Raw genomic sequence first — 17,186 nt, 5'->3', positions numbered from 1 at the left:
TTATTTGTTGAGGAAAAAACCAGCTCTGGTGTCACCGATACTATCTACCAGACGCCAACTTATATATTTAATAAAGGAAAGGTGAGACTGGGCTAACGTGTCCACACAAATAGCATCCCATACCAAAACCGGTCCCATCTTCCATGGGATCAACGATATCCCATCCGGCCCCTTGCAATCGTCTCTAGCTATACCTGATGGTTCCAAAATGCCTGGAACCTTGACGGAGGCAAGTGACCGGCGTATGATGTCGTTTAGCGCTGCCTGGACGATCTGCACTCTCATGGCAATGGAGTCCATGATGTCCAAGGCTACGTGGTTATACTAGATTTCATTTTTATCAATATTTAGGTCTACCGTAACCCGTAAAGCCTTGCAAATTATATATCTAATTGCAGAAAATGAAAAAAGATTTTTTGGAAATTATCCCTCCGTTAAAGGTATCCTCAGTTCAATCCCCGGCGAACTTCGTTTCGCCTTAATATCATTTAATTTAGCATACCTTTTTGGGAACATACAACCATAATATGGAATTGCTATGTTACCCTATAGAGACTGTTCGCTTTTCTGGAACAAAAACAAAAATCTTTTCTCTCCAAAAACCTTCCGTAGTTCAAGCCCCCGCGCTAACAGTAATGCTCATCTAGAAGCTCGCTGGAATTTCACTTCTTCGTTGTTGACATCCCTAGATTCCGCAGCACGATTTGGGGCGTCGTTTATTATAACAGTTTAGGAGTGGAACTCCTTACCTAGACAGTTAAATATGGGTTCATTTAATGCATCTCCAAGACTGGTGTGCCCTGCAATAGGTCGCATGCCGTGGGATTGTGGGCAAACGTCTGTCCAGTCGTGTGTAAGAAATGCTAATGAAGAAAGGTTACATTAGAGTCGCTAAAAAACGTGTCGTGTTTTATTAGTCTATCAGGTCATCAGCCTTCTGAGGCACGTGGGTCCCATGCCGTCGACTGCACTTGATAACCATGTAATGAGAGGAACCTAAGAACTTAACTGCCCTTCGGAGCCCTAGTTCCTATAGATGTACCTAAACACATACATATATCATAATAGTAAGGCATAGCATCAAGATACCTAAGGTAAGAGACGGAGTCCTACTAGGATCAGAGTCAATCAAATCTCATTTATTGTTATAAAATTAAATTCTACTTACACACAAAGTCTGTATCGCACCTTCAGCTGTTAGTTGGAACAGCCATGATAGCCATGTCAGCAGTTGCTGTTCAAGTGAAATCTGAACAGTTGGATTACGTCAGAATATATAAATATATCTGATTTTTTTTCAGGTTGCCCAGAATGGACTGGAAGTGATAGCTGCGATAGCTGAGCGTATGGGGCCAGAGTTCTCCCCTTATGTGCCTACAGTATTGCCTCATATTATAGACAGGTAAGAAGATAATAATAGCGTGCCGACTTTTAAAAAGCAACTCATTGGAGAGCCCTCGGGCAATGTAAGTGTCCACGGGCGGCGGTATCACTTAACATGGTCCTCCAAGAAAAGAGCGCACCAATTCTTAGCGAGCCCTCTGGCGCTGAGTCCATTTCCAGTAGGCCTTTTAAGAGTTGGTATGCTATTTTCCTGTTCGACCGTGTTCGACTTTGGGTCGAATTGGCTCGGAAATACTTCAGTGGACAGCTAGTTCCACATGGTACGCGGCAGAAACGTCTTTTAACCAACTTTCAAAAACGCTCAGTTTTGACGTCGAGGTGATATGGATGATAATTTGTATTCTGCCATGACGTCCGATGATGAAATTCAGCTGAAGGTATTAGTCCGATCATCGTCTGAACACAGTCCATGGAAAATGCGGTAGAAGATGCAGAGTTACCCTACATTTCTACGTAATATATCTCGGAACTCAAATCTCTAACGAGCTCTGTCGTCCGAGATAAAAAGGCGAATCGCCATGGCTAAAGAAGAAAAGAAGAATTGGTATCAAAACCAAAATAAGACTGATACGTGCTTTAGTATTCGCTATCTTGGCTCGGGAAAGACAAAGGGTCGATGCCTTTGAGATGTGGCGCTGACGGCGAATGCTCGGAATACCGTGGACTGCAAAGCACACCAATACATCGATCCTGACACAACTCCGCATACGGACTCTCCTGTCTACCATATGCCGACGAATTGTATCTTATTACGACGGTACAATGCGTAGAGGCGATGAGAACTTGGAGAAGCTGATCGAAGTTGGTAACACAAGACATCACATAGCCGTTCACCAACCACATAGACCTCAAAACTGTACACTGTCACAAGAGAGGCCCTGGACAGAAACCGTTTGGAATAGATAGTCCGCTCCAAATGATTCCTTGCTGACCATGGCGCTCAGATGTGAGCTTCCGATTAAAGAGGGATTTTTGGGTTAGGCTAGTCGACCCTACCTCAACCTTCCACCTTCGTCTGAAAATAATTATGAATAACATAATATTTCAGATTGGCAGACACAAAGGAGGGTGTACGCGTGGCTGCACGTTCGTGTATAACGAGCCTTGACGATTGCAAGGCTGTCGCTCCACGCTCGTTACTCGCACGTCTAACGCCTGCGTTACAACACAAGGCTGCGCATACACGAGAGGAAGCTCTGAAGTGTATAGCCGCCTTGTTGCATACGTAAGTTTTTTTTTTATCTCTGTAAGCTTTGTTAGAAGCCATTTGTTGCAAAAAATTCTCCAAACCCACATTTGTTTCGAGGTTTTTGACTTTTTGTTAAGAAAGTAGCGATAGCAAAAAAACAACAAAAAATCATTTATTGTGCCTAAATTATTTTAGTTACGAGGTCATTCACCTCTTGTTAAAAAAAATGGCTGAATCAAAACCAAGTATGATATCAAAGAGTGTCTCTCTGTGGATAATTATGTAAACGAAAAATATATTTTCAGCCATGGAGCGACAGAACTCCAACTACGCTCGTGCATACCAAATCTGGCTGCGCTGGTCGGAGATCCGAATAGCGCAGTGAGAGACGCCGCGGCACAATTGCTGGTCGATGTTTATAGGCATGTGGGTAAGTGATTAAATCGAGGTTATTCTGATCTGGCCTAGCGGCACTAGGCGACTAACAGCAGTGCTGGCCTAGTGGCTTCAGCGTCCTCATCATAGAGAGAGCACCAATGTACTTTAACATTCGCTCGTACGATGGAAACCATCGTGAGGAATCGTGCCTTAGACCCAACACGAACGCGTGTGCCAGGCACAGGAGGCTGATCACCTACTTGCCTATAAGGGCCAGACCTAAAAAGGTTGTAGTTTTTTTATAAGAGACCGGTATTTCATCTGACCACAGGCAATTTTCTTGTTGAATTCTTTTGTTATGCTGTCTGTCGGAGGAATTAAACCATGTTTCCAAATAAGGTTCTTTTGGTTGGATCTTCTTTAGCTTTTGAAAAGATTTTTACTATTATTACTCTCGGTACCTAAATTTGGAGGGATATTTTCATACATGTGTCTTTACTGAGGCATGGATTATTACGATCTAGCCCAAGTTTTAACTAAAGGATATTAAATATAAAGAGTCCAATAACACTACTTAAAATCTCTATTAAGGTGTCACTTAGACTAACATTCACTAACACTAATTCAATTGCGTTTGGCATTTTTATTCTTTCCACTAGGCCCGTGGTGTCAAGTTGCTTCTGTGGGGTCCAGCAAGGTACAGCACAGCTGGTATAGGAGAGATATAAAATATGATTAGACCTTCAAATATTTTATTACTGATGACAATTTGTTTTAAACTGACTGATATTTCACCATTATATTTCAGGTGAAAGACTAAGGCAGGATTTAAAGAAGAAAGAATTGTTGCCAGCGCAGAAGTTGGCACTGCTGGAACAGAAGTTTGATGAGGCCAGAGAAGCTGGGTTGTTGTTACCCTCAGGTAAGGAGTTGTCCATATCCGATTTTAACTTTAAAAAAATCTTCTTAAATATTTATTAAACTGTAGAACCTCTGAACCAATTTAAAACATTCTTTCAACATAAGAATGTTACTTAGGGATATGTGCTATAATTAATTCAATTTTTTTTTAATCCAGCTGTTTGAACACAGGTCCTCAATTTAAATTTAAAAAAAAATATTTCTATCATCTCCTGTATGTATGATCTTCTGTTTATGTCTTGTTGGCTCAATTTCTGCACTTTGGTCTGACGCCTGTTTGGTCCTTTGTGCGTAAAGTTCTGGCTTTCAAGCCAGCTTAGTTCTTTAAAGAAGCTCAGAAATCTCTTGGACACTTTGCAGGCTTCACAACCTAACTACTCCGAGGATTTTTCTAATATATATATGTAGTCCATACTTGATGTATGTACTGTGTGTAACAATAAATGTATAAGTTTTTTTCTCGTTACCCCCCTCACCTTCACTTTTTTAATTTCAGCAAACGCGGGTACAGATGAGGCAGACTTCGTATCACGGACAGTGAAACGTTCGATGACAATTCCTACGAGTAGAAGTAGAGATGGGGACAGTGGTGCCTCAACGCCAGGTCAGTGAAAATGAGGGTAGACAATAAATATTTGTTTGAGGGTAGACAAAATATTTCTTATTTTTGGGATTTTTCATTGATAGGTGAGAAATCTGTTTTGTCTAGCAGTTTTGAAGTTATTTACATATAAATAGGGTTGTTATAATATGTTGTAATAATAATTTAAAAATGGGGACCATTGGCAGTGTGTAATATTATATTTACTATATATTCAAATATAGAATGTTAAACTATGGCGAATAGTCTTGGTTTGTCATTGATCTCACATAGGTTTGACAAATGTCACCCAAATTGATTGACAATTCAGCGCTGTCATATTCTTTAACTAATACACCACTTCTTCTTTTTCATGTAACACGGATCTGATCGCATCTGGTAACAAACACATCATCTTTAATCAATAACATATGATCATTAATAAAATCATCACCAAATAAAACAATACACATAAAATACATTTAATTCAATCGGTAATTACTTATCATCCTTAATCAAACACGTAACAAATTAACGTTCATCATAATCAAACAATGCCCTTGACAATACACCAATGCTCATCATAAACAAACATAATCATCACAATCAACCAATGCTGATCACAATCAACCAACGCTCATCACTGTCAATCATGGCTCATAACAGCATGTGAAGTGAAGCGAACAGTGGGCGGTTTATACTGCTTACCATCGGGAAGTCGTAAACCACCTGTGAAACTCACAAGTGCGTCTAGTGGTAAGATACTTTGTTGTTTGAGGCCCTTTGCCCCGCTATGGGGTATGGGGTATCTTGAGATTCAATTTATAAATGATTAGTATTATGTGCCAAGTTAATTAGGTGATTTAAAAAAATTAAAGACTTCAAATACCTGTAAATGCGTGGATATCAATAACTACTGCACTGATTTTGATGAAATTAGTTTCAGAGAATTTTGGTCACACTCACAATTGTAGGGGTTTTTATTTAAATTGGTTAATTAACTTAATATTTTTAATATTTTTTCAGTCTCAAGCGCCGCAAGCAATTCAGGCGAAGCTGGTGCCGTTTCGTGCGAAGCGTTTGAAGCTGCTTTTGCACATATCGCCCCAGCCGCTGTGTATGGGGCAAGGGGCTTGGAGGATCTGTTCCGACACGCAGCTGCTTTATTGGGCGACAGAGGGGCAGATTGGGAGAAAAGGGTCGATGCGGTATGTATTTTATTTTTACTGTACACTATTGTATTTCCTTCAATATTTTACTACGATGTATTGTATTGTGGAGTACACTAATTAGTTAGACATAGTGTACACTAACCCGTTAGTGACAGTGTAAACGAGCCCGTTAGTGATAGTGTATACTAGCCCTTTAGTGACAGTGTAAACTAGTCCTTTAGTGATTGTGTACACTAGCCTGTTAGAGTTAGTGTACACTAGCCTGTTAAACTTAGTGTACACTAGCCCGTTAGTGATAGTGTACACTAGCCTGTTAGAGTTAGTGTACACTATCCTGTTAGAGTTAGTGTACACTAGCCTGTTAGAGTTAGTGTACACTAGCCCGTTAGTAATAGTGCACACTAGCGCGTTAGTGATAGATAATCTTCTACTTTGTTAGAACTCTTACAGAATATTAAAATTGACGTCGCTTATTCAATTCAGTATTTTCCAAATTCCGTCAGTCACCAACTTAGGAGTTCATGCTCTTCTCATTCTAATTCTTCAGACCTTACTTGAAAGTCCTATATCGCCCAAGTAGGGCACAGCCACGTTTCCTTTTGCCTTGAGTTTCTGGAAGACTGGAAGTCGAGGGCTTGCTTGGCATTATGACGTAGATCTGGAGCGTATGGGTGGGCCTAAACTAAATTTAGATGTGAGCTATCCTATATGGCTGATGATAAAAGATTACCTCGGGCGAGAATATTCCAAGGACGAAGGCAGCTGTGGTGCTCTTTGTGACTTTCCACGTTTCGCAATCACACCAATAGTCTTTGAATAAATATGTTAAATTGTTTCAGTTGAAGAAAATCCGTTCGTTGCTCGTTGCGAACGCGCACGTCCAGTATCCAACCGAATTCGCTGCGCACCTGAAGGAACTGTCCGTGCCGTTTCTCGTCGTCATCAAGGATTTGAGGAGTCAGGTGAGAAACACTTTTGGTAGCCTAAGACTCACTATCGAGGAATTGGACCCAGGTGCCTCTGAAGGATCAGCTTGTTTATTAAAAAGTAGTTACAATCTAGCGTTTGACTTTTGTTCTTTTATGAGCTACAAATGGGGGGGGGGGGGGAGTATTTTTGGTATAATTGGACCTTTTTTGTTGTAGGTCGTACGGGAAGCTTGTATAACTATAGCGCACATGGCGAAGCTGTTGAAGAATAAATTGGATCAGTTCTGTCTTTATATATTACAAGAGGTTATCAATCTCATACAAAATGCAGCCAAGGTGAGTTCTTTTGTGTATTTGTGTGTTTATACAATATTCTTGTGTATCATTACCTATAAGAATTTCTTTTGCGAGTCTATTAGTGTGTGTTTAGACAACATTCTTGTGTATCATTGCCTATTTTAAGAATTTTTTTTTGCGAGTGTATTTGTGTGTGTTTATACAACATTCTTGTCTAACATCACATATGTTAAGAATATCCTTTGCACACACAAATACACTAATAGGTATTTGTGTGTGTTTATTCAACTTTTTTGTGTAAATTCACATATATTAAGAATATCCTTTGCGTGTGTATTTGTGTGTGCTTATACATTATTCTTGTGTATTGTTGCCTATGTTAAGAATTTCTTATGCGAGTGTATTAGTATGTGTTTAGACAACATTTTTGTGTATCATTGCCTATTTTAAGAATTTTTTTGCGAGTGTATTTGTGTGTGTTTATACAACATTCTTGTCTAACATCACATATGTTAAGAATATCCTTTGCACACACAAATACACTAATAGGTATTTGTGTGTGTTTATTCAACTTTTTGTGTAAATGCACATATATTAAGAATATCCTTTGCGTGTGTATTTGTGTGTGCTTATACATTATTCTTGTGTATTGTTGCCTATGTTAAGAATTTCTTATGCGAGTGTATTAGTGTGTGTTTATACAATATTCTTGTGTATCATTACCTATGTTAAGTATTTTTTATGCGAGTGTATTAGTGTGTGTTTATACAGTATTCTTGAGTATCAGTAACTATGTTAAGAATTTCTTTTGCGAGTGTATTAGTGTATTAGTGTGGGTTTATACAACATTCTTGTGTATCATTGCCTATGTTAAGAATTTCTTTTGCGAGTCTTTTAGTGTGTATTTATACAATATTCTTGTGTGTCATTACCTATGTTAAGAATTTTTTTATGCGAGTGTATTAGTGTGTGTTTATAGTATTCTTGAGTATCAGTAACTATGTTAAGAATTTCTTTTGCGTGTGTATTAGTGTATTAGTGTGGGTTTATACAACATTCTTGTGTATCATTGCCTATGTTAAGAATTTCTTTTGCGAGTCTTTTAGTGTGTATTTATACAATATTCTTGTGTATCATTACCTATGTTAAGGATTTCTTATGCGAGTGTATACAGTATTCTTGTGTATTATTACCAATGTTAAGAATTTCTTCTGCGAGTGTATTCGTGTGTGTGTATACAGTATACTTGTGTATCATTACCTATTTTAAGAATTTCTTATGCGGGTGTATTCGTGTGTGTGTATACAGTATTCTTGTGTATACATATTACCTATGTTAAGAATTTACTTTGCGATTTTATTAGTGTATTTGTGTGTGTTTATACAACATTTTTGTTTACCTGTGTTAATAATTTCCTTTGTGTCTGTATGAGTGAGTTAATATTTTCATCTTTTATTTTTTTAAGTATTAATTATGATTTTCACTTGTATGTGAATTTACAAAAGGTGTTTAAAATTTTGTATGTACGTATTTGTTTTTTTTTTCTCTATACATTACCGACTTAAAATAACCATTTATTTGACGTGTATTTTTAAATATTTTCATAAATTTTTGGCGTTGCAAAAATAGCTCCAATTTAATTTCACATACTGTATAGGTTATCGTTTAATATATTTAATTTCTCTATATACAAAGAGTGTAATGGTCTTTCAGGTGGTGTCTTCGGCTGGTACAATATGTGTGCGTTACATAGTTATATACGTTCATTCGCCGAGGCTCGTACCAGTGATGACGACCAACCTCACTACCAATAAGTCAAAGGAGATACGGTCTACGCTAAGGTGAGTGATACAGGGTGTACCAATTCTTAAAAGGCTGGCAACGCATCTGCAAGCCTTTTGGCATTGAAGTTATCTCCGAACCAATACAACTAAGGGTCTTTCAAGAAAAGAGCGTACCAATTTTTAAAAGGCTGGCAACGCACTTGCGAGCCTTTTGGCATTAAGAGTGTCCATGGCCGGCGGTATCACTTTACGTCAGGTGAGCTTCCTGTACGTTTGCCTCCTATTATATTAAAAAATAAAAAAAAAACCGTTTTCGCCCACGCTGCGATTGCGGTTGCGGTGGGGTAGTTGGTGTTTGACCCATAAACAATATTAAAAATTCTTTGTCAGGTATTTTTGAAGTAATTGCCGTTTAATCTTCAAATAATTTTATACATCCTGTGTTAAAAATTCTATGAACAAGGGATAGAAAATACATATTTATGTTTTTTTTTAGCGAGGTCCTAGTGCTTCTGTTGGACAAGTGGTCCCCGGTGGCAATAGAGAAGCAGCATCATGCTATCAGCGAGGCCATTAAGAAGGCGTGTGTGGATGCTGATAGTACGGCGAGGAATCATGGACGAAGGTATGTACCACACCGTCGTACCATGAACGTGCTAATGTGACAATAAAAATATCTATGCGGATGCTTCACGTATGACCGGATGGTAAGCTACATACGCGTATGATGACAGGATGGTACTTGTAGGTACGCGTATTATGGCAGGGTGGTACGCGTATGTGCGCGTATGATAACAGGCCGGTACTCGTATGTACGCGTATGATCACTGGATGGTACTCGTATGTACGCGTATGATGACTGGAATTTGTGCTTATCGAACATGCATGTTACTTGTATAATACGCGGATGATGACCGAATGCGTCTGATGATAAATATAATTCTTAACAGCGATTGAATTGTTTTTCAATAATTGCACCACCATTATGTCTAATGTTTAACCATTTCTGGTGGAAGAAAATGTCATTTTCTCATACCAAATTGGTCTAAAAATAATCTTCCAATGACATCCACATGTTTCATTGATCTGAGTGATCAGCCTTTGGTGTCAACTCAAAGATACCTCGAGCTACTGATGCTATTTTCACAAATGCCTTGTGTGTACACGCACTCATAAATGGTACGCGTACATTCATACGGGATATTAAAGAAAATACATTTTCAGAGCGTACTGGGCGTACAAGAAACATTTCCCATCGGATGCCGAGCAATTGTTCTTGAAGTTGGATTCGGCTGCGCAAAAGCAGATCGAACGAGAGAGGGTTGGGAGTGTCGATAGTCTGCAACATATTGGAACTGGTGAGTTATTTTTTGACTTAGGGTCCTTAAAGATACCAATACCTTAAAGGTACCAATTCTTCATAGGCCGGCAACGCACTCGCGAGCCCTATGGGTTTAAGTGTCCACGGGTGGTAGGTGTCACCAAACCAATTACACTTGGGTCCTTTAAAAAGCGCACCTATTATTCAAAGGCCGGAGACGAGCCTACTAAGCAATGACCGTGGACATCACTTGACATCAGGTGAGCTTATTGCCCGTTTGCCTCCTGGTATATAAATAATCGAAATCTACTTCAAAAAGGAAGGTCTGTAAGAATGGTCGAGGATGCACTCGAGAGCTCTCTGGCATTGAGTGTCCTTGGCGGGCACTTCCTACTTTTAGGTATATACCTACGTATGGAACACTGCTATGCTACCACATAGGGACTACTTTTTAAGTTTTCTTCATCCAATTTTCCAAATTTTCTCTCCATAACATCCTTCCTCAAGGTTCAAGGAAAAACTTAGCAGTCTCTATGGGGCATAGTAATGTGCCATATGTTGGTATGTTCCCAAAAAGGTAGGCTAAGGAAAAAATCATATTGAGGCGAAACGAAGTCCAGGGGAACAGCTAGTATTATAATAATTAATTAAAAAATTATTGGCTTGAGGCTGTATTTGTATTTGTTTTTTCAGACAGAAGAATGGTAACCAGCCCCAGGAGTCCATCGGCAAGTGTTTCTGGTGCGTTTCATTAATTTTTGTTAATATAAAAATTAATAGAAGCTACTTTGTTATTTTGGAAAATATTTGGATTAAATGTACTTTAATTTTAAAATTATTTATATAAAAATTATTCAAAACATTTTTAAATTTAATTATTAATTACATAGTAATATTTTAAGGTTGAGAATAAAAATATTAGTTTTGCATTTTACAATTTTAAAATTGAGATTTACGTGTTTTGCTTTTTAAAATATTCATTTCTCATTTATAATATTTAAAATTAGTTGAAATATTTTTTTTTATTTTTAATTATTAACTTTTTAAAGGTTGAAATAAGGTTTTTATAGTTCAATTTGAAGTATTTAAAATTAGCATTAAATTTAATTTACAATTGTTAACAATATACAGTTTAAATTAGTTATATTTTTCTTGTTATTATCCATCTTCCTTTATCCAGTCCTCCATTCGGGTATATCCTTTCCACCGTCTTGCAGACCACCCTCTACCCCTTGGCCCATTAAATTTAAATATTAAAGTACATTTAATTCAAAATCAAAATTGTTTTCACGCTGCTCGGATAGCATCAACGGAGAATTTGTCAGCTTATCGAAGTAATTCATTGAGGAAAAGACGCGCCTCGCAGGAGCGTCCTCCAGTGTCTCATATACCAGTGTCTGCTAGAGGTGTTCATCAGCTATGGTTTCATTTGCCTTAATCTGTCGAATTCCTGGATAAATGGCAAAGATTATATGGAATACAGCCAATAAGTTGCCTATGTCAGGCACACCTGACCTCTTTTAAATGGATGTGATAGGCCCAAACCTAGTGTAGCCGCGTTTAACACACGTGATTGAAGTTCTTCCATCCAAATCTACTTTGGGGTCCCGATTAGAATCCATTTAAGCAAAATTCTTTCGAAAACTGCTGTCATATGATTCAGAGACGACAAAGACACTTTTAAGGATTCCGCCATTTTGTGGTCGAAACCTAAAAGTCCACAGGCGACCTATGCGATGTCTAACTTGAAGTTCTTCCATCCAAATCGACTTACTTTGGGGTCCCGATTAGAATCTTTCGAAATTGCTGTCATGTGATGATTGGCACGAAATAGTTTAAAGGATTTAGCTATTGTAGTATCCCGGGCGCGCGATTATTTGAGTGAGCTTTTTCCATACAAATTTATGAGCAATCGATGTGCTTAGAAAATTATATTAAGACCATTATTAACCAACTAGGACTGGGCTCGAGATGGGTTTCTGTTTCATACTATGTCTTATAGGCGAACAGGTGATCGGCCTCCTGTGCCACACGCTGTCGTGTTCACGATGTTTTCCTTCGTACGAGTGAATGTTTAATACGCATTAAAAGTCCAATGGTGCACTGATGGGGTTAGAACCTCAAGGATGAGAGCCGCACTGAAGTATCAGGTACAATACTCCAACTTGAAAGTTCCTCTCAAGATGCGTGTTCAACAAAAACTTTAGGGGTTTTTATTCGATATTTAGAGGTATTTGAAGGTGATGAAGGACTGGGTCGGATGCATTTGGGTCCTCATCGGCAAGACCAGCACTCCGCGTGTTAGGCTTTGATCTATGTTTAAAGTTTGGTATTTTATCGCCCCGAAGTTAATAGTTCTTCTATCATCATTGTACATACATCTATTTTTGTGTAATTTTTTAATGATGTTCGTAAGTGAATATATGATGTTTTGAGTGCAGAATCATTTAAATGTATTTTCGTTATTTTATATTTTACACCCTGTATGTTAAAGGTGATTGACCCCAGTTGCGGTTGTTAACCTTAGGTGAATGACATTATCCATGTCGTGGGCTATTGCGTAGTTATTGCTTTGTGCTTCACATACTGCTTGATTATTTAAAAAAAAAACATTGGTGTTATTGCTAAAAATACAGATTATGAGGACCCGGGTTCGATTCCTGGGTGGGGAAGAATATTAGATTTTTCGAAAAATTTCAATGATCTATTTTTTCTAACTACCCTCGTTTTTAGCCGGCGTAGCAGCCAGGTCGGTAAGCGCAGTGGACGCAGCAGCCGCTCAACGTGCCAAAGCGAGAGCGATGTATTCGCATCTCGCGAGGAATAAAGTCGCCGCCGGGACTGCTAGCCTACGTAAGTATTACCCATCCCTTTACTAACCTTTATAAATCAGTGTACAATGTATGGGAACCCATCCAATTGTTGACCACACCGAAAGTTATGATTGATGTATTAATTTAATTTTCTTATTTTTTGCTTGCCAACCTGAAGAAGGAGAAATAGCACAACAAGGTATATTAGAATTGTTTACAGAAGTTTTTAAGATTGTTAATCATAACAAACATACAAGAATACAATGACTTCATTATATGTAGAAATTTTTTAAGAGTCTTCGAAATTACATTTGACAGTTGTGACCGTATTTTGCGATTAATTTGAATGATTTTGTAACCCCATAGTTACAATCATATTATTTTTGCAATTGACTGACAAGTGACGTCACACACCGAAATTCACCGCTCTCTGGGATTTGCAGCTCGCGCCAAACGCTCCCCGGTGAGTGGAACGGTTGCCCCTAGTCCCGAGAGGACTGTCCGATCTCGTTCCAGGCCTGGCGTTTCTCAGTCACAACGTGAGTATATAGAAAATGTCAAAAAGTGATTCTAGGAGAATATCAAAAAATTTCACGAATGTCAAATTTTCGTTCCAAAAAACAAATATACTAGAAGGTGATTTCAAACAAGCAGGCGGGTCACTTAGAATGACTGCCACCCATGGGCACCAGGGACACCCTATATCACCTCGATCACGTTCCACAATTAAGCGCCACCACTAAGAACCAGCCCAGTGGAGTATTTCCGAACCAATTCGACTTGGAGTCCTTCAAGAACAGAGCGTACCAATCCTTGATAGGCCGGCAATGCACTTGTGAACCTTCTGGCAATGACTGACCATGGGCTGTAGGTGTTTTGGATCTAATTCGACTTAGGGTCCTTCTGAGAGCATACCGATTCTTAAAAGGCTGGCATCGTGTCGCGATGCCTATGGCAATCGGTATCACTTAACGTCACTGAACCTCCTGCTTTTCCCAAAAAAAGGGAACATGACTCTTCTGAGGTTTGAGCCCCGACTCTGCACCAATGGTCTTTTCTATAACACTCGCTCGTATGAAGGAAAACATCGTAATGCTGGCAGGTCGGTGATCAGGTACAACTACCTTTCGGCCCTACTAAGATACAGAAATCTGAGGCCTAGACTTAAATCTATATTTCAGCATAGTTCCATCAGCTTCGGCAAATTTTTATTTCTAGCAACATCGAGGTCTTCCTCTCCGTCTTCCAGGAGTGGACCAGTCTCATTGAACACGAGGAGGCGACCTTCTGGTATACCACGGTCTTTGGCTGGTTCGAGGGAGACGAGTCCCACAAGGTAAGCGTGTTGTTGATTAATTGTTTTAACGTTTTACTAGGATTTTTGCGGCAATATAAGGTATCGTTATGGCAACATATATGCTTAAATTTAACCTATATACAAGTTTACATTTTTTATTATTAATAGATGTGTTCTGTGGTAGACTTTTAAATCCATTTTTTTGTACATATTGATGTATTCTATAAAACTGTACTACAATTCTCTATTGTCAATATTTTTCATAGCATATAGGAATCTTTATTGGTCACTTTTACACCTTACACTATCGTAATTTCATACACTGACTTTTTTATTCATAGCCAATGTTCATCATAGTAGGGTTCTAATGGAATAATCATGTCAAATCAGTTCAGTTGTTTAGGAACCTACTCAATGCATACTGAAGTACAGTCAGAGCCTTTTGACGATTGGTTTATTAATAAGATTTATTCTATTGTTTAGGTTTTACTAAATTCGAAATGTTTATTTATCGAAATAAATTCACGGTATTTTATTTTTTTGCCCCATCACTTCCTAAATTGCCCCTGTGTTTTCTAATTTATTTAATTACACGTTCAATAATTCGTGGCAATGTTGCCATAGTGATACTTGCCATGGCTTTAATTATAATATCAAAGTTTTTAAGTGGCAACCTTCACTGCAATTGCTGTATTTTTCATATTCATTATTGGGGCTTGAATAATTGTTCTTTAAACTACTCGTAGCTATATATGGTGTTTACCTAGTGGCTTCAGCGTGCGACGCTCATCTCTGAGGTCGTAGGTTCGATCCCCGGCTATGCATCAATGGATTTTCTTTCTATGTGCGCATTTAACATTAGCTCGAAAGGTGAAGGAAAACATCGCGAGGAAACCGGCTTGCCTTAGACCCAAAAGTCTACGGAGTGCGTCAGGCACAGAAGGCTGATCACCTTCTTGCCTATCCCATTAACAAATGATCATGAAACAGATACAGAAATCTGAGGCCCAGACCTAAAAAAGGTTGTAGCGCCATTGATTTTTTAATATATGGTGTTTTAATGAAACATTTTCGCTCTAATAATATAAATTGGTTAACATGATTTATTATTATTTATAACCACAATTAATTACTGTATTTGAATGTCTGAAGTATTAGGTAGTTATTGTTAAGGTATATTAAAATGCTGTTTCAGAACGGCAAGATCTAGCAGCGTGGTGGGTGCGGTCCGGAGACCGTCTGTGGAGAGGTCCCAAAGACCTCCCACGACCACCCTTCGGCTGCTGCAGCAGTCAAGGGACGCGGAGGCTTCTCTGAGGGTGAGTTTCATACAAGCCTTAGAACGCACGACGTTGGAGTAACGCTGCTGATAACTGTATATATAAAATTTAAATTGGATATTGATGTGCCTCCGGAATACAGCATTGTATAATGAAGAAGCAATGTATTCTTAGCCACGAAATGCGATAACATACCGAGTGAAATGGTTCCTCTTAAATGTGTAAGATGGCGCTGTACTCGCCTCAACTTCATCTTCAACTTCAACTTATCTTTAACAGCTGAGACGTAGTCATTTCCACAGCCATAGCGTTGTGCACTTTCGCCGCATGCGGTCAAACGAAACGACTCAATATTAACAGTAAATCGGTACATAGTCAACTTAAAACCTAATAGACTTAGGGTTAACTATTTTCAAACCGCATTATATATACATTACACGTGCGTAATGGATTCCGCGCCGACCCGCGATGCCGCCGCCGGGGTCGATCAGGCAGGTAGTCTGAAAAGTGTCGAGCGAGGTCAAGCACAAGACAAAGAGGACTCCACTGCACCGGCGGCGCATCTGATAGCGACTCGGAGCGCGAGGAACCGCCTCGAAAGAAAAGGAAACGAGTACCACAGGCAACGGTCAGATGTCACCGCCAGGGCTTCCAATGACGAAGGCACTCGCCAACCGTGGAATTACGATAGCGATTTTTTATTTAATCCGGCTAAAAAATGGAAATCTCTGGACTTTCCTGACATCATGGGGGTAGGTAGCACAGATATTGATCATAAAAATATTATTGAAACGGCCGATGAAAAACGATTATGTCATGTCATGTCATGTCATGAGCTAACCTGAGAATTAACGACAAAATATGTTGCCTAAACAAAGGGAAAGATTTCTCGGCCTTAACAGAGGACATTATGGCTGCGACCACTCACGCGCTCTTATGTCAAAGGGTATTGCTACAATCTGGATTACAAAAAATCGTAGACTGGACTCATAACCCATAACCTTCTCACAAATTGCATCAAACCCTGCAAATTGTATGCGGAAAACGAGTGGAATGCATAGAAACTATGCGGAAAAGATCAATAAACAAGATTTCGGATAAAAGTATTCAAACTGCGCTGCGGTCAAACTCGCGTCCCTCATACAGTCCCGCGGTGGGACACAATTGGTTAGTTATCCCCGCCGCAACCTTCAAAAGTAAGAGAGTTACTTTTTGAACCTAGATACAAAGAATCGATAGCGTCTACATGCAAAAACAGACCGCAGGCACAAAATGGAAAAACAAATTTTCGTGATACCCACAAAAAAGCACAGACGAAGCGAACGTTTAACTTAAAAACTACCCATTTCTTAACAAAGCCGCAAAAAAAGACTATCCAACACAATTTAAGGGAGGTTGCCTAACATTTTTCAAAAAACGGGTTTCCGCATACCTCTGTACAAGAAACCTTGTCAACAAATCGAATCTTAAGTCAATATGCAACAGAATCGCCACCCGCAACATCGCAGATAATCAAGGAACTCCTGAATCAAGGTATCCTACAAATACTCAACAAAACTACCAGTTTTTTTTATAAAATAGGGGGCAAACGGGCAGGAGGCTCACCTGATGTTAAGTGATACCGCCGCCCATGGACACTCAATGCCAGAGGGCTCGCGAGTGCGTTGCCGGTTGTATATTCAAATGTTTATTCGGAAGAAAAGCGACGGCTCGATGCGTCCGATTGTAGATTTACGAGAACTAAACCGATTCGTGAAGACAAAACATTTTCGGTTTGATCTCCCATGGGGTTCTTCAACCAGGAGACTGGATGATAAGAAT

General features: G+C 39.1%; 1 protein-coding gene across 4 annotated transcripts in view; it reads left to right on the top strand.

Annotated features, from left to right (window-relative positions):
- LOC123718404 (CLIP-associating protein) overlaps positions 1-17,186 on the top strand; it is a 40,107-nt gene that overhangs the window by 10,593 nt on the left and 12,328 nt on the right. For 3 of the 4 annotated variants that reach the window (XM_045674833.1, XM_045674832.1, XM_045674831.1), the window contains 17 exons: positions 1,302-1,402; positions 2,453-2,629; positions 2,899-3,023; positions 3,780-3,893; positions 4,389-4,496; positions 5,139-5,228; positions 5,499-5,680; positions 6,484-6,606; positions 6,790-6,909; positions 8,584-8,711; positions 9,151-9,279; positions 9,879-10,012; positions 10,669-10,716; positions 12,709-12,828; positions 13,232-13,327; positions 14,007-14,124; positions 15,281-15,404. In XM_045674833.1, the coding sequence (XP_045530789.1) occupies positions 1,302-1,402; positions 2,453-2,629; positions 2,899-3,023; positions 3,780-3,893; positions 4,389-4,496; positions 5,139-5,228; positions 5,499-5,680; positions 6,484-6,606; positions 6,790-6,909; positions 8,584-8,711; positions 9,151-9,279; positions 9,879-10,012; positions 10,669-10,716; positions 12,709-12,828; positions 13,232-13,327; positions 14,007-14,124; positions 15,281-15,404 (2,037 nt within the window). The remainder of the gene's footprint in view (positions 1-1,301; positions 1,403-2,452; positions 2,630-2,898; positions 3,024-3,779; positions 3,894-4,388; positions 4,497-5,138; positions 5,229-5,498; positions 5,681-6,483; positions 6,607-6,789; positions 6,910-8,583; positions 8,712-9,150; positions 9,280-9,878; positions 10,013-10,668; positions 10,717-12,708; positions 12,829-13,231; positions 13,328-14,006; positions 14,125-15,280; positions 15,405-17,186) is intronic. The other variant, XM_045674834.1, reaches the window with a different exon arrangement.

Source organism: Pieris brassicae, chromosome Z (assembly GCF_905147105.1).
Source record: "Pieris brassicae chromosome Z, ilPieBrab1.1, whole genome shotgun sequence".
Lineage (NCBI taxonomy): Eukaryota > Metazoa > Arthropoda > Insecta > Lepidoptera > Pieridae > Pieris > Pieris brassicae.
Note: the sequence above shows the minus strand (reverse complement) of the source record. Positions and strands in the feature narration are given on the sequence as shown.